A 21,608-nucleotide genomic window follows, 5' to 3' on the forward strand; every position below is an offset into this window, starting at 1 on the left:
ATGTAACATGAAATCACCAATGAGCGGGTTCTAATGGGGTCTGGTAGGGTTCAATCCTTGGCTCTGTTATTTAACATTTTTATCAATGCCCTGGAAGAAAACAAATTCATCGCTGATAAAGTTTCCAGATGATACAAAAATAGGGAGAATGGTAAATAATGAAGAGGGCATTTCACTGATACAAAGCGATCTGAATCAGTTGGTACACTGGGCACAAGCATACACTATGTATTTTAGTAGGGTTACATGTAAATGTATACATCTAGGAACAAAAAATGTAGGCCATACATGTTGGGGTGCTCTATCCTGAGAAGCAGTGAGACTGAAAAAAGCTTTGGGGATTGTGGTGGCTAATCAGCTGAACATGACCTCCCAGTAAAAAGAACAGGAGTACTTGTGGCACCTTAGAGACTAACAAATTTATTTGGGCATAAGCTTTCGTGGGCTAAAGCTTATGCCCAAATAAATTTGTTAGTCTCTAAGGTGCCACAAGTACTCCTCGTTCTTTTTGCTGATACAGACTAACATGGCTACCACTCTGAAACCTGACCTCCCAGTGTGATGCACTGGCCAAAAGGGCTAATGCGATCCTGGGATGCATAAACAGGGCAATCTTGAATAGCAGTAGAGAGGTTATTTTATCTCTTGGGCACTGGAAAGACTGCTACTGGGATACCATGTCCAATTCTGGCTCCCACAATTCATGAAGGATGTTGATAAATTGGAGAGGGTTCAGAGAAGAGCCACCAGAATGATTAAAGGATTAGAAAAAATGCCTTATAGTGATCAATTCAAGGAGATCAATCTATTTAGCTTAACGACATGAAGGTTAAGGGGTGACTAAATTGCAGTCTGTAAATATCTACATGGAGAACAAATATTTAATAATGGGCTCCTCAGTCTAACAGAGAAAAGGTATGATACGATCCAGTGGCTGAAAGCTGAAGTGACACAAATGCAGGCTGGAAATAAGGTGTAAATTTTCAACAATGAGGGTAATTAACCAGTGGAACAGTTTACCGAGGGCTGTGGTGGATTCTCCATCAGAAACCATTTTTAAATCAAGAATGGACGTTTTTCTAAAAGATCTATTCTAGGAATTATTTTGGATAAGTTATATGACCTCTGTTATACAGATCAGATTAGTTGATCACAGTGGTGCCTTCGGCCCTGGGAATCCGTGAATCTATGACTGTATGATACTTGACTATCTTGCATAAATAAAACTGCTCTTTTCCTTGTTTCTCTTAACTCTGAGTCATTTATTTGGGGTTTTTCTTTTCACTATAAATATTGTTACATCATGAAGTATAGTATAGTAAAAATGTGGAACGGAAGAAATTATCTGTAGAATTTTCCCCACACCCTTCACAAACTATTATCAGAATCTCTTCATATGTAGCGAACTTTTCCTCAAACATTTCCTTTAATCTTGCAGATGATTAGATACTACTAGGATTAGCTGCTTTACTTTCTGTTTGTGGGTCATGCCAGTAGAACCATGCCAGAGAGATATTAAATGCAGTTATTCACAAGTCTTTTTTGCAGAAACTAGGCTTTGCACAAAATCATCAAAGTTAGGTAATAGAAATTCTCCGTTACTTGTAGATTTCAAGAATCATGTGCTCAAATTCAACACTGGAGAATTCAAATCCAGTATATGGTGCTAGCTGTTGACTTTGTGCATATACCCTGATTAATGGTGGTCAGCAGATCTCCCACTGTTTCCCATTTATTTGATTAGTAAGTGTGGGTTGGCATGCTACAGTCTCTCAAACAATGAAAGTGGATATTGGTGTACTGTAAAATCTAAACAAGTAACAATGGATTAATTATCAGGCTTGGATACAAAGCTGTCTGTATTCCCTGTGAGTTTTACTGCCTGTGTGTGTGCACAGCCATAAGATCATTTACTTCTGAATAAAAATAATCATAACACTGCAAGCAATAAATCATCAATGCATTTTTTCAAAATTTTCTTTTAAAGAATATGAATTTATAAATCTGAAACCTGCTGTGAGGTTTTAAAATCTTTGTCAAGATTAATTTCCTTTAGTTTAGTCACCTTATATTCTGGGGGGAAAACCAAACAAAAAATATCCTCAATCTTTCCCTACATCGTCATTAATACAGTACAGTACAATTTATTTTTATGTGATGTCTTTCGTTACAAATAATAAGGGGAAAAAATCAGGTCTCTCTCTTAAGCTCTGTGATTGTTAAAGGTAAGTTGGTTAAACCTAGTACCAGCCTCTCTTTCACAGTGCAGAGAAAATAACTTTGGGCTTGTCTGTGCATGCACCAAAGCTTTTATCTGATTTCCAGCATTCAGACTCTAGCATACCTATTTGTGCTGCCAGATCTCCCAAGCTAAGTAGTTTCAGACTTGGTCGCTATTTGGATAGGAGACCTATAAAGAACAGCTAGGTTTTGTACGAAGTGATGTAGATAATTGATAAGGTGACACACTTTCCTCTGAGTCGCTCTGAATTAATGCCAAGTTTGATGTTAGGGGACACTGAGGTGCTGTCTTTTGGAAGAGACCTAAAATCATGATACTTTTAATGAGAGCAGAGATGCTAATTCGAGCATCCTGACCGAATTTAATTTGAAGCAAATACCTTCTGTCTCCTGCCGTTTCAGTTGGATATGTTATTCTTTTTGACTGTGGGAACTGTTTCTGTGGGAAGTGTTTCTGTATACTTTTGAATAGCTGCTGCAGTCTGCCCCAGTGATAGACACATTCTCGTGGTAGATAGTGATGCATATATATATACACACACACATCCCTTACCCACCTCAGAGGGGTGTTATGAGGCTGAACTGGTGACTGACTGGAAAAGACTTAGATTTTCAAAAGAAAATGCTTCAAGAAGTGCATTGGAATATGTATGTAACAGCAATGATCAGGAAAGCAAGCCAAGTGTCTTACCGTGTTTCAGAATTCTAGTGTCCAGTAGTGCACAACACTTAACTCTCATCTGGAGAACATAACTCGAATCCTTCTTCCTGAAAGGATGCAATGGACATGTATGTACTTGGGGGTGGAGGCAGGAATTTCTAGGGGATAGATTGTGTGCTATAATGTACATCTTTAATATATGGACTACAAGGAAAGAAAAAATTGCATCACTCTGCAGAACTTTCAAAATGTAATGTTATCTGCCTCTTTAGTATCCGCTGTGGGCTTTTTCCTACTTTGTGCAGCTCTCATACTGTATAGTAAAATAAGAGCGTACAGGGCCTAATCTGTTGTTTACGCTGTGTAAAGTGGCTGTAAAACATTAACAAATCAAAAAGGTCTAATTTTACATTCACTTTGCACAAATGTAAGTGATTAGGCAAGGTGCCAGGTAGTGGAGAAAGCAGACAGGAGAGTATTTGAACCCATAGACTCCGGAGGAGGAGGAGACTATAGTTTAATTCAAGATGAGCTATGGAGAGTGTACCAGTGTAATGCAATCTTGGATGTCCCGTAGTGCTTCAGGTAGATTAGAGGAAGAATGCATCTATACCTTTCCCAGACCTGAGGAAGAGCTCTATGTAGCTCGAAAGCTTGTCTTTCTCACCAATAGAAGTTGGTCCTATAAAAGATCTCAGCCATCTTGTCTGTCTGCAATGTAACCTAATTTACTCATGGTAGGTATTGTACATGGAGGAAAAACAATTCTCTAGTGACATTCCATGTACTTTGCAATGCCTAGTACAATTCTGCTGAAGTTCCAAGAAGAGAGGCAAAGCTGCTAAGTACCTCTGTATGGGGAAATTTCTCCTTTACTGCTTGAATGCTTGGCTATTAATTAACCTTTTGTTTTTGTGTTTCTCCCTCACTTTAATGGCATCTATCATTTTTATTATCTCTCTGGATCATGCATTCTTGACATTTATTTTTTGCGACTGTGTAAATGTCCAACTCTGTGCCTGGTACTATCAACACTCTTTTGAACAGAGTTATGTCCCTGGTTAGTTTATGTCCCCATTTTATCCAGGTGCCCTTGAATACAATCACTTTCCTCCTCACTACTGACTAACCTTTCTATTCCTTGTTACAGTCTCAACCTTTTTGCTCCCCTCCCTGTTCCCTACTCCAGACTATTGATGTGTATTTAATGCAAATAAGATTATACCTAACACCAGTCCTTGTGGTGATGTGCATCCGATCAAAGTGCTGAAGCAGGGAATGAATACATATGATTTTGTTCTTAATTGAAACAGTTAGCTTCTCCTGCTGATTTGTAATGAAATTTTAATAGGCAAGCTCTTGGATCAATTTAGTTTCATTATGGCAATGCATTTGCAATGCTCTAGCATAACTTGCGTTAGTATTTCCATTATAAACCCTTATTTTACAACTGTAAAATTAGTATTCCACTCTGTAGGGGATTATAATATGGCCATAAAATTTCATTCAGGGCTGAAACTTCAGCCTGAAAATAATATGATGGTGAGGAGGGCATTGTGTGTGTGTGTGTGTGTGTGTGTTTGAACTTGGGAAGTAGGTGTGTGTGTTAGAGCTACAAGAGTAGAGGAAAATGTTTGTTTTTAAATAGAAATTGATTTGCATCTCTATTTCCAGAAGGTCTTTAAAGAACACCCAACAAATACACACAAAATGCATTGGTACATAATACAGAGCAGTTGTGAAGTCTTATGTGGGGGTGGAGAAATGAAGATGTCATTATTTGAATTCCCATGTGCGTACAGAGGGAATATGAATTATAATTCATTTCTCTACATTTCTGAGAAATTATTACGTCAAATCTTTTATTTACTACAAAAATAAAATTTTAGCGACTTTTTTCCCCCTTCAATTTGCGACATAGGGTCAAGATGAGCCACTCCGCAATTTTGATAAGCAATAACTCAGCCACAATGAAACATAGCCACCAGCAGCAAGAGCTGCAATGCTACTGATACCTAATTCAAATATACATCAAGGTCGCATAACCGGAAATTCATGTAGAGCGGAGATATCGCGAGTTGATACATGTCAAACGGTCATTTGAACACACGTCGCAGGTAGATGGTTAAGAATCGAGCGAATACTGTGGGATATTGTGTTTCTTGGTGTCAAAGAATAAAGAATAATGTCTTTCAGCATTATAAATCCAAAATGTGAGTATCTTTAAGCGTTGTTAAACCTTAGCGATATTATCGGGCTGTATAATTATGAACTTTTCTTTGTTATAACTAGTTCACATGTAATAAATAATGTCCATAAAAGAAAAGTAACAGTGTTAGCGCTTAATAGACTACGAAAGTGATGACATCACACTTCAAACGGGTAACCGTGTGGAAGGGGATTACTTTCCAAACAACCGGTGTCGAGTTATAACGTCGAAAAAGGTCATTTTGTTTCTGTGTAAATGCTGTAACTAACTGTTTTAATAGGTAAGTGAGTGTATGTTACTAATCATTGAACCTTTAAGCAGTGAAAAGACGTGTTAGGATGGCTGCAATGTGGTTTAAATCGCCAACCATGTGGTGTGTCCGCCATCCTTAACGCTATAATTCTTGCAGTCGGGAGCACAGTTGGTACATAACAATATTCAAATGCCCCATGGAAGAAAGAGGAAAAAGAAAACCCTCAGGAGCTGAGTATCAAAAACGAAAGGCTGAGAAGGAAAAGGACTAAGCAAAACAGCAGGGATCCTTCCTGAAATATCTTCTCTTTAATCCAAATAAAGATGGAAGCAGTTCACAGCATCCAGATGAAGGAATTTTACTTAGAGAGGAGGGTAGCTCACATCCGCATGGAAGCAGTTTGGAACATCAAGATGAAGGTGTATTACTTTGAGATGAGGGTAGTTCACATCCTCAAAAAAGCAGTTTGGAAACTCAAGATGGTGGAAATTTACTTCTAGATGAAGGCAGCTCACAGCATCAGACTGATATGGAAGTGGAGAAAATTTATTCACCTTCAGAGACACATGCAGAAATTGAAGTAAATGAAGTAGAAGGAAGAAAGGATGAGGCAGTTACAAAAAAGTTACAGTATGGGGACCCAGCTTCATGGCCCAGATGTGATGACAGTGTGTGGCAAATTCTCATGGAACATGGACCCGAACAAGTTCATGAATTTCCCTTCCCTAAGGATGGAAATAAAAGAATTCTCTGCTCAGCATTACAAGAGGAGGTGCCACAAGTACTCATCGTTCTTTTTATTATTGGGGAAGAAATTCATCGAAACTGGTTACAATATTCAGTGCTGAAGGACTCTGTGCTTTGCTTTTGCTGCAAATTGTTTAGAAATTAAGCAATTGGTACATCACTTACTGAAAATGGTTCGAAGGACTGGAAAAACGTATCTTCAATTCTTTCTTTACATGAAAGAAGTACAGAACATTTGGAATGTTTTCAAAATTGGAAAGAACTTGAATTACGATTGGGGGAAAAAAAGAAAAACTATTGATGAAGAAAATTTACATGTGATCAAGGAAAAAGAAGAATATTGGCAACAAATATTAGAGTGTCCGATTGCTTTAGTGAGAGCTCTCGGTGGACAAAATTTAGCATTCCGTGGCCACGGTAGAAATGAAAAATTATACACTCCAGGTAACGGAAACTTTTTAAAATTTGTTGAATACCTAGCTTTGTTTGATCCAGTCATGAAGGAGTATCTACATAAAATAACTGATCATGAAACACAGGTTCATTACTTAGGAAAAAATATGCAGAATGAACTGATTCAAATCCTAGCAAATGCCATTAAGAAGAAAATTGTAGAAGCTACCCATTCTGCAAAATACTTTTCAATAATACTGGACTGTACACCAGATGTGAGTCATGTTGAATAAATGATGATGATCATTCGTTTTATAGATGAAGATAATGTTGAAGTGCTCATAAAGGAACATTTTTTGGTTTCATACCACTGAAGGAGACGACTGGAGCATTTATGACTGAAACTATTCTACAAGAGCTTGAAACAATGTCATTATCTGTTGAAAACTTTATGTGGCCAAGGCTATGAGAATGGGAGTAATATGAAGGGTAAAGACAATGGTGTGCAAAGGAGAATGATGGAAATCAATCCTAGGGCCTTTTTCGTTCCTTGCAGTGCGCATTCTCTGAATTTGGTTGTCAATGATGCTGCTAGATGCTGTTTGAAGGCAAGCAGTTTCTTTGACCTGGTGTAACATATTTATGTGTTTTTCTCAGGCTCAACAAGCTGTTGGGAGATTCTGACTTGCCATGTGAATTCTCTAACTGTGAAACCACTTAGTCAGACAAGATGGGAGAGTCACATTGATGCTTTGAAGCCTCTTCGCTATGAACTTGGAAACATTTATGATGCCCTAATTGAAATTTCTGATGATACTACCTTTACTGGATCATCTGGCAATACGGCACATTTAGATGCAGAAGCTCTTGCAAATGGCCTTTCCAAGTTCAAATTTGTGACTTCACTCATTTTGTGGTATAATATCCTTTTTGAGATTAACCTCACTAGTAAGCAGCTTCAGGAAAAGAACTTGAACATACATTCTGCTATTCAAAAACTGCAGCAAACTAAAAATATTCTGGAGGAATTCAGAAGTGATGAAGGGTTTGAAAGAACACTGTTAGATTCTCTCGAGCTTGCTGAAGAAATAGACTTTCCGACAGAATTTGAACCAGAGCCAGTTCACATTTGGCAAAAGAAACAGCAGTTTTCGTATGAAGGACGAGACACACCCATTCAGAACCCAAAACAAAGGTTCAAAGTGAATTTCTACTTCGCAATCCTTGATACTGCTATTCACTCGGTTGACGAAAGATTTCAACAGATGAAGCAGCTACAGTCAGTATTTGGCTTTCTATATGATATCCACAGCTTGAAAAAGAAAACAGCAAAACAGATAAGAGAATTTTGTATAAAATTGGAGTCGGCATTGACTCATGAAAATTCAAAAGACATTGGTGCTACAGATTTGTGTAGTGAGCTTCAGGCTTTTTCAAGATGACTTAAGAAACATTCCACTCCTGAAGAAGTACTGAAGTTTGTTTGTGAAAATAAACTTTCAGACAGTTTTCCAAACATTTTGATAGTTCTATGCATTCTTTTAACTTTGCCAGTTTCCGTAGCTAGTGGGGAACGTAGCTTCTCAAAGTTAAAATTGATAAAAACATATCTGCGTTCAACAATGGTGCAAGAGAGACTTGTTGGACTTGCCATAATGTCAATAGAGCATGAAATAGCTGGAAAACTGGATCTAAAAGAACTAGACTGAATTTTCAAAACTTAAAGCAAGAAAAGTCATGTTTTAAGAGCACAGAATGTTTTTTATTCGGAGTGTTTTATAAATACAAATTAAAGTTCATTGAAGAGTTTTCTTATTTCTTTCTATATTGGATGTGGTGATAATGGCAGTTAAAGCAGGATAGTGTAATGGATGATTTTAGATTTGTAATAATAAAAATTATAATTAACATTTTAATGCATTTTTATTTGAAATCAGACTGAAATATCATCTAGCTGTCGTGTACAAATCTCTTTTGAAAATTTCGTGTCTCTATTTTATCTGATCTCAAAAACATTGGTTGGACAGACGGACTGACGGACAAACCGAATAATTAAACCTCTGTTTAAAAAAAAAAGTTTAAAAAACATTAAAAGGAAAAAAGGGGCAAAATGTTTCCCAGTTTACCTAAAACCTCAGCCTCGATCTGCCCTTGGGGGTGGGAGGCGCCAATTGCATGGTTTGCCTAGGGCGCCAGTTGCTGGCAGCTAGTCTAGGGCCGCCCTGATCCTGAGGGTTCTGTGGACTGTTGTACCTGAACAAGAATAAATTATGCCTAAATGTGGATGCGATAGGGTGCTCAGAGAGCTGGTCAGTCCAGCAGTTAGTGTACCTGATTTCCAGCCCTTTATCTCTCTGTCGGGGCAGTAGAAGTGCCTGGTTCTGACCCTACATCAGAAATGTTTTGGCCTTTGCACCATTAGGGCGAGTGGTAGGGGACCTGGGATGTCCTTCTCCAACAGGTCCCAGCCCACAGCCCTGTGGGGAAGTAACACCGGCAGGGTCCTCCTTGCAGAGAGTCTAAGGCCACTGCCCTGGGCTGTTTCTTACCTCTGTGCTCCATCAGTTTGACGCATGGCCCTTGCAGTCCAAACAGTCAACAGCGGAACAAAAGTCCAAATGAGCAGGGCCCTGCCAGCACCTGTTGGCTCTCAAAGGGGGTGGTGGTTGCAGAAGACACTGCCTGGGGGCCTTACCTGGTCTGTGGTCCTCTCTCAGGTTCAACCTTCTGCCTGGTTTCCCAGAGAAGGAGTTGTCTCTCCTGCAGCTTGTCCACCACTTTTTGACTGGGCTTCTGAGTTCCTTTTAACTTGCTCCTCCAGCCAAAGCATTCTTGGCAGGCCCAGGGGAACAGGGCTACCTGAGCTCAGTATTACAAAAGGTATAAGCCCTTCGGGCCCAATATTGGGTTTGCATGCTCTATCACGGTGGACTTTTGATTTGGACGTTGAGATAGATTTTCTTTTGTGGGTGGACAAAAAGGGAAACTGAGGCTGGGCACACTTGTGCTGTAGCCTGCCACTGGAGGGTGCCCCAGGTGGGGCTTCCCTGTCATGGAAGGATTGCAGGGCCAATAGGGGAGGACTGAGGGAGGAGAGCTGCTGTAGGAAGTGTCACAGTTCAGGGCATTTCCCCTCAGTGGTTCAGCAAGGGCACCCTCTCTTGGCTTCCAGCTCTCCAGTTGTATCTCTTTTTACCTTTTGAGTGGGGTATTAACAGGCTGCACAATTCCCTGCTTTCCCTGAGTATTTCCCAGCAAAGACAGTCTGCCTAGACAGACCTGCTCGCTTTCTCTTCACAGACCGATAACAAAATGATTCCAACAGATATACATTACAACACAGTTCTTTCTAAACAAGCCTACTGTGTTATTTAACGTAAAAAGCATGACAGAAAAAATGTATTAAAAACAATAAAAGAACCTACACACATGTTAATAAGCACTACACCACTGTAGGAGTTTTTGTGGTTGCAAGTTAATCAGAGTTTCAGCTCAGAATAAGGACGCAGTCTTATGAGGCCTCAATAGGCCAAGTCCTTCCAATTCTCTTCTAAGGATTGGGGCCCTCCATGAACCAGGAGTCCTGTCCATTAGCTGGATCAAGGAGAATGCCCTGAGTCAGCGTAAACCCAGGCTCTTTAGCCAAAAGTGTTTTCTTTGTCAGTTGGTCTCTGGAGAATCCAGTCTGAACTAGTATGTGGGTCTCTTCAGGGGAGCTTCAAAGGCTTCTAATGGAGGATGTTCATTAGCATCCCCACTCCCTACTACAGAAGGCACATCCAATGCTACCACAACAACATATGCACAATTGCATTTTTCACACAGTGTACCCCAAAGGCATTAATTCTAATTCAGTAAAGTTTTCTGAACTAAATTAAAATTTATCTTCATTCCATGAGGTGTTTTCAGGATATTACAGTCTGTCACAGGGAGCTTATACCCTGGCAGCGGCCTGGAAGTGAGAGGGGTTCCAGGTGGCTTCCAGAGAGGCTAGGAGCCACCCTGAGAGAGCTCCTTAGCAACAGACTGAGAAAAGCTGCACCGAGAGATGAAATTGTAGGGACAGAGGACTGGAGAGTGCAGCTCCATGACAGATGCTTGCAAAAGGGAAGGAGCCCAGGGAACCAGTGAGGGATCCTGAGAAATAGGCCCTCACTGCTTATCAGGTGGAACGCATGGGCTGGAACCCAGAGAAGGGGGCAGGCCTGGGTTCTCCTACCACATCAACACAGGAGAGAGTAAAGGGGCAAGGACTAATGAGTCTAGATCAGGGCTAAAGGCCTAGTACATGGTCACTAAGATCTCAGGTTTTCATTTGGACTTTGTTACCCCAGGAGCAGTAATTTTCTAAGCATCCTAAATGGAGGTCTGAGTTGCAAGAAGGAACAGACTACTGAGTAGCTGCAGGCAAGGGACGACAGAGACAGAAAGGATGCTATGCTCTGCCCACCCATGAGGTGGCTGAACCTTCTACATTAATTTTTAACGTTTTTTGTTTTAAATTACGAATAAAATTAAAAGAAATGTTGAAACAAAAATTCATTGCAAACTGAAAAATTGAAACATTTCATTTTGAAAATATTGAAACAATGTTTTGAGGGTTCAAGGCACATTTTTAGGCCCCCTTTTACCCACCCCCCCCTAAAAAAATGAACTGTTTGGTAAAAATCAACATGAATTCATGAAACTATTTGGTCGCTAAATATGCACTTTTTTTTTTTTTGATTAAAAAATTGTTTGAAAAGGTTTTGTCCAGTTATCGTCTTTAGGGAGGTGGGACCTGTGCACATTTGTTTTGATAAGTGGTTTGTGAAGGTTTAAAGTTTCAGAAGCACTGATGCATCTTAAAGGAGCAGTTGGTAGGCACTCAGATGATGATGTTGGGTTGATTTGGGGCTTGTTTAGTTTTGGCTTTGGGGTTTTTTGGTGCTTTACAGTTGGAATTTTGGGAAAACCACATCCCTGGCAAGACTGTGTTTGTTGGGAAGAGCTATTATTCTGTTCTAGCAAAGCTCAGTTATAGTTGCCCTTGCACTGGTAAAGAGAGTTGAAGACCTGTGAGAATTTTAATTGCTCTTGTAGGCTGAATTTATACCTACTGCTCTGTTGTTGTTGTTGTTGTATTAAATTCCATTATTTCTGCAGCGCACAGGAGAAAGCCTTGACTTCCTGTAAATAATGACTTGGTGCAGTCTTCATAATGGAGAACTGACATAATATGTTACTTACAGCACTAAGTACTTAACAGAAACAACAGTAATGCCTCATGAATGTCTTTTGATATAGCTAAATGGCTTTGACTTTTTAATTTTAAGGTAGTTAATCATCAGTATTGAGAAAAGCTTTTATATTGTACACAGTGTTTTAGTAAATGGAAGGAAGATATTCCGTTGTAGGATTTCAAAGTGCTGTATAAATATTAATGAATCAAGCTTCAAAACATCCTGTGAGGTGATTAAGTATAATTATCATTGTTTTGAAGAATGGGAAACTGAGGCACAAGATGATTAAAGTACTTGCCCTAGATCACAGGAAATCTATGGCAGAGGTGGACATTGAATGTAGTCCCTTGGCTTTTATCCTTCCTTCAATAATTGGAAACAGCATCCTGAGAGTTTGGGGAGAAAAACAGTGAACTGAAACTGAATTTCTTTGCTAAAGTTTTTAAAAATGGGGCTACATCTGTTAGTTGTAATTTGTTTTCGCTATCTAATTTTTCAGTTCAAATATGCATGTACTCGTTGATAAATGAGGTACCTTTTGACTATGGTGATGACTACTCAATTTGTGAGGTCCTGTGAGGAATTAAACCCCCAAATTAGTATTAAGATAAAGAAAAATATTTTTTACTCTGTATCAGTGTTGTTTTAATAGCTATTTTTATTTTTTTATTCAGATTGATGAAATTAAGCCATTGTTTGAACAGGGATTTTTGCTCATTTGCTAATTTGCTTGACTGCAGATTAGAGAGTTAGAACCAATTTGCTTTGAAATTTAAGATGGGATGTGTGAATCTCTGTACTTATAATTAAGCCATAGACTTCTTCAGTTCCACATCTACATTAAAAAATACTTTTATTTGTTTTGTTATGGGATTTTTAAATTAGAACTTTATAAAATGGTCAATGGCTTTATTGTCCAGCCTTTGATCCAGTTCATGATCAAAATATCTTGTGATCATCTTAATGAAAGTGACATAATTCATCTAGACCATTTGATATTTTGGAACTGCTTCACAGATCGCTGACAATCAGCTATGTTGGGTTATAGATCTGCTGAGTCTGTTGGATTTCTTTTTTCTTCATGACATCTGCTGAGTTGGGATAAAACCCCTGATTTTCATAAGAGATTACCTAATCAAGCCCAATTAGGTGAAAGGCCTACCAAGGGTTGCCAACTTTCTAATCGCACAAACCCAAACACCCTTGTCCCACTCCTTCCCCAAGGCCCTGCCTCTGTCCCTCCCCTTCTGAGGCCCCGCCCCTTGCTCTCCCTGCCCGTCACTCACTTTCACCGGGCTGGGGCAGGGGGTTGGCTCTAGGCTGAGGGTCTCGGAGCATGACAGAGGACTCCGGGCTGAGGCAGGGGGTTGGGGTTCAGGCTCTGGGAGGGAGTTTGGGTGCAGGAGGGGGCTCAGGGCTGGGGGTGAGGGCTCTGGCTGGGGGTATGGGCTCTGGGGTGGGCCAGGGATGAGGGGTTTGGGATACAGGAGGGGGCTCCGGGCTGGGGCCAAGGGGTTGGAGTGAGGGAAGGGGTGCAGAAGGGAGTGCGGGCTCTGGGAGGGAATTTGGGTGCTGGAGGGGGCTCAGGGCTAGGACAGAGGGTTGGGGTGCAGGAGAGGGTGGGGGCAGTGCGCAGAGACCCCCTGGCCACCCCTGCGCGTAGGAGCCAGAGGGATGTGCTGGTCGCTTCCAGGAGCCGCGCAGAGCCAGGGCAGGCAAGGAGCCTGCCTTAGCCCCACTGTGCCACCAACCGGACTTTTAGCAGCCCAGTATCTCCCAGATTCCTTTCAATAGCCATCGGGAGAGCGATGCCAATTGCAGTAGACTCCCGGCCAATCTGGGAGGGTTGGCAACCCTACTTATAACTCTGGTGGGAAGTACCTTATTCATGGAACTTCACTACAAGAGGAGCTCCTAGGGAGAGGCGTGGCCATGAAAAGTGGCAACAGGAGCTGACTCAGTGTCCTTGCCTGTACAAGCACAGCTCTAGCAGCCTTGTCTCAATTGTAAGATTATTCCATGAATATTAGTTTCATTTTGGCTCTGAGTCCCACACTGTTTTCCAAAGGGTGATGATGGCAGACTGATTTGTGTTCCCGAGAGAGACTCTAGAAAAAGTCTACAATTAACTTGTTTTGTACCTATTAAAATTACTTTGATGTATTTCTTACCTGAGGATTTTTCTCTGCGACTGCAACTGTGCTTGAAAACACTCTTTATTAAAGAGAAGAATTATCTGTTTATACATCCTTGCTCAGAGAGAGATGCTTTAGTCAATGTTTTAACATTGATCAGTTCCTCCCATTAGCATACGCCCTCAATACTGGCTTTAACCAATTGGATATTAGGAACTTATTGACTGAACTTAACTAAGTCAGTCTTTCCTGTGAAGCAATGTAATTACGCCTGAGATCATGCCAGATCCTCAGGCCCTAAGTTAGCAGCAGAGCAGGTCTCGGTCGTTCTACCAATAACAGTGCTGTAAAACTAGCAAGCTGACAATTATTCAAACATTGCCTTCTCTTTTAGTATCAGATTACAATACCAATTTTGAGCGAACAAAGTATAATTCACACACTACCAGGAGGTGCATATAAATATTTTCTGCAGTTGAAAAATGTGCTAATTTGTATTTTTACCATGAGATTTTAAAAACAAAAGGATAAACACTTGAAATATCTAGAAGAGTAAACTTTGCCTTACATGCAAACCAAGCCTGATTCCCATAGTTGATTTCAACAAAATTAGTGAGTGCTCAGCAAGAAGAGGTAGATTGCTCAGAACTTTTAAAAATCAAGCAACTTTTGCTAGAATGAAAATTATACTGAGCATTTTTATATATTAATACAGTACAATGTAATAACTATGCAGATACTACTCTGAACTTTGTTTAACTGTGTAATGTTGGACAGTTACAGGCTTATGCTAACACCTTTAACTCTCTGTACCCATTTATTCTATTGAAATTAACACAACAGCATCTAACCTGCTTAGGTCCTTTTGAAAATCCTACTGAGGCCTGGTCTACACTACCCGCCTGAATCGGCGGGTAGAAATCGACCTCTCGGGGATCGATTTATCGCGTCCCGTCAGGACGCGACAATCGATCCCCGAATCGACGCTCTTACTCCACCAGCGAAGGTGGGAGTAAGAGCCGTCGACGGGAAGCCGCAGAGGTCGATTTTGCCGCCGTCCTCACAGTGGGGTAAGTCGGCTGCGATACGTCGAATTCAGCTACGCTATTCGCGTAGCTGAATTTGCGTATCTTAAATCGACCCCCCCCTGTAGTGTAGATGTAGCCTAAGACTCTATTTGCATTATTAAGCAACTAAATACTTTTGAAAATCTGGCCCAAGGTCCTTGCCCATCTTTGATGTTACTCCTGTTACAAGACAGGAGTAACCTGATGGATGCATAACAGCAATCACATTAATGCAAGCTGACTGGGTTTTTGCATTCAAATTTTTCTTTGGCATTATCTTTTTATAGAATTTTTTCCAAAAGCAAGAATTTTCACAAATGAAGAGCTTCAGTTTTGAAAAATCCTACAATGGGTGACTAAGCTAATCAATTAAACATGGAATGCAACCTTTCTTCCCCTTCCCCCCCAAAAACAAAACAAAAAGCCTTGAAAATGAAAAAGTGAAAACAACCTCCCTGAAATAGCAAACACACACCAAGAAATAGCATAGAGAGAGAGAAGAAAAAACTGAAGAACAAACTAAACTCTCATCAAGTTTCCATCCATATTTTTTTAAAATGAAAAATTTCAAATGAAACCAAAATGGTTTTGCAGACTTTTTCATTTTTTTTAAAAAGTGTACTTTCTTACATTTTTTTGTGTGTGGAAAAACTTTTGATCAGCACTACAATTTAATGGCAACATAGTATAATTCTTAATATAAATGCTTTGTGTGAAAAATAGACTTGTGCATAATTTTGCATCTTTGATTGTAACCAACTGAATATGCATGTCAAAAAATGAATGAAGGCTATGTTAATATTTTCTGTAATGCCATATGTACTTCTCTTTACAGGTGACTGTTACAACTATTGGTTATGGGGATAAGGTACCTCAGACGTGGATAGGAAAGACCATTGCATCTTGTTTTTCCGTGTTTGCTATCTCATTTTTTGCCCTTCCTGCGGTAGGTTCTCTTATGGGTTATTTTCCTGACAGTTTGTTCTTAAATGAATTAATGGACCATTCCATCTTTTATGAATATTTTCAACGTGCCAACATTTTTTAAAAATATCAAAAGTAGCTAAAAAGAATTTTTGTGTTTCCTTATTAATTTTATACAGTGTTCTATTCGGTGCAGTCTACATTTGCTAGAGTTTAAATGAAAATACCTTTCTCTTCAGGTTTTAGAGGTGTACAATTCATTAAATTCACATGGTAATCATTTTTGTGAGTGCACTAATGCTGATGATCTAGTTTTTTAAAGCCCCAGTGCATCAAAAGCACTTCAGCATGTGCTTAAGTGTCATTGATGGCAATGGGTTTAAATACTCTGCTGAACAGGGATGAATTTAAGCATGTGCTTTGCTGAATCAGGAGATTTAAACCTTTATTAGAATATGCATAGAAGTATTTTAACAGGTATAAATTTGCATTGTTTTTGTCTGTTCTTTTCCATTCTTATCTTCACCCCCCTTTGTATTACTCAGAAATGATCTTTGATAAATAAAATGACTTGTAAAGCTATTTCTTTGGTTCTGATTTTTTTCTGAACTTAATGTCTTCAGAGATGTTTTTAAAGTAATTATTCTGACGTCTTTATGTCCATGAACATGCTTATAACTTGCCTGGCAGATTTCCCAGTTAGTTGTAGCTGTAAAATAAGTTTATTTTCAGTGTTATTTTGATACAAAGGAGAAATAATTAATCTGTTTTTTTGCATAGGACAACTAACAAAAGTTAGGTGTTGTCCTCCTGGTAATAATAATTGGTTTATAATAAGCCTTGTATGCTTCTACCTTGTCCTAAGAGCATGTTCAAAAAGAAATACTAATGCAGCTAAACACAACTGGAATGGGTCTTTGGGTCTACTGCAAACCCTTAATAATTCCAATACTAAATGTAGCATGGTTCACTTGTTTAATTGTCATCGCCTCTGTGACCTCTGTTAAATGAATTTCAGAGAGAACAAAATGCATTTCCTATTAATTTCTAACTGGAACATTTGATGAGCGGCAGAGTTCAGTACAGTAAAGCCAAGGTAGCCAGCTGCCCTGTTGTCTTGCCTACACTGGCATAATTAGAACACTCTATTCTCTAGTGGTGCAGTTAGAGGCCATAGTATAAACAGGTCTCAGTTGTTTTTACCACTGTGCTGTTAAACCTTACATTAAATGTCTCCACAGAGGAGGTGATAACTAAACAAGTGAACTGGACTACGCTTACTTTTGGAATGGTTTACTAGACCTCATATATTAATTGCTCTTGAGTCGGGTCAGATGACATGGCGGTAAACTCACCTGAGTCCTGAAAACACTTCAGCTTCCACCACTGCTACCACTGGTGGAGAATCATAGGCCCCAATTTTCCTACTATAGATGCATCCAAAAAAAGCTTGCTTATGACTTAATAATACATGGACTTCTCATCACACTGAAGGGGTAGGCAAATCAGGGTAAAGACACTCTTTCAGATTTGACTCTTCATCTGCACAAGCAGTTATGTGGTTTTCAGACTGTGAAATACCATCTACGCTTATTCTCTAGAGGGTTGATCCAAAGCTGAAAGATTTCCATTGACTTGTATGGGCTTTGGATCAGGCCACAAAAGAACTAACATTTTAAGTTCCAAGAAGAAATACTAACCGAGACTGAAAACTACTGCATATTAAGTCATTTCCCCTGAATAATTATCTAAGTTGTTTATGATGCCGAATAAAACTTTATTAATATGATGTAATTTGGCCAGAGTGGTGAAATATTTTTTTTTCTAAACGTTAGATCTTTATTTTCTTTCTTCCCTTAGGGAATTCTCGGTTCAGGCTTTGCCCTGAAAGTACAACAGAAACAAAGACAGAAACACTTTAACCGTCAAATCCCAGCCGCTGCATCTCTCATTCAGGTACCTGGACTGCTATATGTTAAATGCATTTGTTTTCTCCCTTTTATCTCAGGCTGTGTGTGTTTTTTTTTTTCAAAGCTGCCTGAAGGATTTGGACACCAAATTCCCATTAAAAAATTAATTGGGAATCCAGATCTCCTAGGTGACTCTGAAAATCCCATCCTTAAAGGGAAAATCGTGGCCAGAGCAATTGGAAATATTCTCCACAAAAGACAGTGCAAACAGTTCAGATCAGCTGTTTTAAATTTCTTGCAAAAAAATATCCTGTGATGGTTGGTTGTCTGATACAAGAATTGTTAGAGCTGAACTCTTTTATCTTGCAGCAACTACAAATTAGAGCTGTGCAGTTACCAAAATTTCTATCCTACAGAAAATTTTGCATTTTCAATAAAAAAACAAATGAACAAACCAAAACCTATTACAAATCCAAACAAAAGGTCAGTTATGCAAAATTTTCCATGGGATGAACACTTTCAAAAAAATTCCAATTTGGAGGAACTAAAATGGAATTTTTCAAAAATTTCTGGTCTCAGCTCTCTGGGCTCCCAGGAACCCAGCTCGCCTGGGGAGCCCGGGGAGCCTACCAGATAGGTTGCCATGGAGATTGGGAGCTCCAGCTTCCAAGAGCCTTGCCAAGTGGACAGTTGGGGAGCCAGCTTCTCAGGGAGTTGACTTCCTGGGAGGTCAGGCAGACCAGGAAGTCCCATTTTACAGATAGGGACCTGAAGCACAGGCTAGGTTAAGTGGTGTGCCCAACCAAGGTCACGCAGGGAGTCCGTGCAGAGCGGGGAATTCAACTGAGATCTCTTGAGTCCCAGCCCAGAGGGCTTCCTATGAGCCCATCCTTCCCTCTTCATGTTGTCCTGACCCTGCTTATTGCAAATAAAAGATGTGGTTAAATAAAGAACATTTCTCCCCCTTTTTTGTTTATTAAACAATTTAAAATTAGATGGATCGAATTTACTAAATGAGGATTTTCCACAACGCCAAATGATAAATTACTCTTCATTTCTGAAGGAACCTGAACACATCAATAATTTCTAATATCCTCTTTAACTTTCAGGAAAATCACATTTTAGAAGCTCTAACAATGAATCTATTGTAATAATTGTACTGCTAACATTTATTTTAGACTGCATGGAGGTGCTATGCAGCAGAAAACCCAGACTCTTCTACATGGAAAATATACATAAGAAAACCTGCCAAAAATTATCATTTGATGTCACCTAGTCCAAAATCAAAGAAATCAGTAATGGTATCGGTAAGTAACCCTGGTTTCCTTTCCCATTTTGGTAGTTCAGTGAATACATTTGCTTGGTAGATTAAATGGAATTTGCTCATTCTCCAGAGGCTATAAATTGTATTTGTATTACAATATATTGCTTGAACTTAAAGTTTTGTTTTTTAAATGAACATTGGGATTTTCCAGATAGAAACATTTATATCTGTAGTTTACTTTGCTGCAATTCACTGGTTTGACTTTGATGGACATGAGAGTTTTGAGGGACACAGGAGTGACATAACTCACTTATATCAACCAGTAATTGAATTCAGGACACTGCAAAATAATGAGTAATGGGAAGATAAAGCGAGCACTTGCCTTTGCAATGGTAAAATACTGTGCTGCTCTCAAATATTATTCTTATGGCTCAATCTGCCCCTTTGGTAATAACACAGTGTGTTTATATACAGTAGCCTTTCATGTCAAGTGATCTCAAATAATATATGTTCTTATACAAACACAACTGTGTATATACAGTATAATTAAAATAAATACCTAGTAGGTAGGCTGAACTGTATGAGGCAGATAAAATTGAGTTCCACTTGATTTATATGATTTGGGTGTGTTGGATAAAACCTGAAAAAAATGAAGTCCTATTTGCTTTGCCTCCAGCAAGAGGACCAAATTTCCAAAGAGCAGAGGCCCTCCTAAACTTGCATTATGCAAACATGCACACACCCACATTTGAATAATTGTCTGCAAATACCCATTTGTGTATCTGGCTACCCAGTTTGCATGGTCTTATAGACACAAGGGGGCTTCCGCTTCTTAAGGAATTGCCATTCATGGTCCCAGAGTACTACTTTATAAGAATTTTGTCTGTGTGTCTTTGGCTAAAATGTCCTGTTCCCCCAACTTTGTGGAGTGTGCTAGTTAGCTGCTTCTTTCTCTCCCTCCACCCCAGAATTAGTTGCACCTCAGTGATATTCTATGTAAACGGCTTGTAAAGCACTTCAGAATATTTTGCCATGAGAGGCACTTTGCAAAAATACATTTATATTATGCATTACTTCACCCATTCCGATTGCAGCTGTTTTACAGTGCAGCGCAGAAGTATGTAACAGGCTTGCCCGGGAAGTGAAAAAGAATATTAGGCCAGATCCTTACCTGGACTAAATAGGCATAAGTCAATTAATGTCAATAGAGTATGTCTGTTTGCAGCATTCGAGGATCTGGCCCATCGTAGCCATGAAACCGCAAGTGCTTTATGTAGGCAGTATGATAAACTTGTTTTACCTTCCGAAAAATTATTTTGAATTCCTTTCCTAATTTGCCGTTATCTTTATCAAGCCACTTTTGTCTAGTTTATAATAGCTGAATTAGGAGGATACTATGATTCTTCAGCACAGAAGCCAGTACCTGTTTATTTTAAATGTGTTATTGAATAAAGTTTGTAACATACATGACTCATTGTTGAATTAGCAGGTTTTTTTACTAATAATTCCAATATGTATGATCCTAGGAATTATCCTGTTTAAAAAAATCATCTTGCGAAATAAGCTGGCAATGATAATGAGAATAACAATCTAATATTTGTAGTGCCTTTTCTTGAAGAACCCTAAACCACTCTGCATCCTTTTACTGAGGGAATTTTGCAAACTACATACTAGAGAGAAGCTGAAATCTTAACCTGAAATCAGCGCTCCTTCAGATTTCAGAGAGGGATTGGATTTCAGTCCTGACCTCCTGTCTCTACAGTTTTAGTTGCAGGTTAATTCTAAACTTGGACACGGTCTATTTTCAGGCTATGGTTCAGATGAAGCCAAAATCAAACCGGTGATTTTGTGAGATTTCTGTCATTTGTGACTGAGTGAAGTCTGACCAGAACAGCTAAAACCATCAAATTTGAACCCAAAACCTTTATGAAACCTTAACTGCATCTGAATACTGCTTATCTCCACTAAATATACAAAAGGTGAACACCAGTAGAAAAACTCAGATTCACGTTTGGATCTGGTTGTGAAAGTTCAAGAAGTTTCAGATCCGATGTCCTGTTTTTGATTTTTCTCTAATAATATATACCCCCCCAAACACACACACACACACATGTAGAAATTATTTAAGGTTGCAAAATCAAACACTAAAAACTCAGGAAATGCTAGAATTAAAATTGCTTGTGCAACCTTAATTCTGCACCCTTGCAAATATGTATTATTATATAATTGTATGACACATAATAATATTTCCATAGACCCCTGCCTGATTTAGCACACAGGATGATGCTCTGTGAATGCAGCCAGGATTGTGTATGAATGAATGAGGCTAAGAAGAGTAGTGTGGAGTATGAGGCTTGGCTCAACAAACAAGAGTCGTGAAGGTTATAGAAGTCTTAACACCAGTTAGTAAAATGAGATATGTCTACAGTTCGTCTCCTGGCTTCTAGCCCAGTGCACCTTCCCATAGATAAAAAGGAATTTTGTTGGGAAAAGCAGTGGGAAAATTCATTTTGTCTGTGTCCTGCCTGTTTGATGGTTCCGTTCTATGCGGCATGCTGAAGAAAGACCGTGGAGAGCATGCT

At 39.3% G+C, this 21,608-nt stretch overlaps 1 protein-coding gene across 1 annotated transcript in view; it reads left to right on the forward strand.

Annotated features, from left to right (window-relative positions):
* Positions 1 to 21,608, forward strand: part of KCNQ1 (potassium voltage-gated channel subfamily Q member 1) — a 553,847-nt gene that overhangs the window by 178,106 nt on the left and 354,133 nt on the right. Inside the window, exons 7-9 of the mRNA XM_065403597.1 lie at positions 15,764 to 15,874; positions 17,713 to 17,808; positions 18,941 to 19,069. Coding sequence (XP_065259669.1) covers positions 15,764 to 15,874; positions 17,713 to 17,808; positions 18,941 to 19,069 — 336 coding nt within the window. The remainder of the gene's footprint in view (positions 1 to 15,763; positions 15,875 to 17,712; positions 17,809 to 18,940; positions 19,070 to 21,608) is intronic.

Source organism: Emys orbicularis, chromosome 4, assembly GCF_028017835.1.
Source record: "Emys orbicularis isolate rEmyOrb1 chromosome 4, rEmyOrb1.hap1, whole genome shotgun sequence".
Lineage (NCBI taxonomy): Eukaryota > Metazoa > Chordata > Testudines > Emydidae > Emys > Emys orbicularis.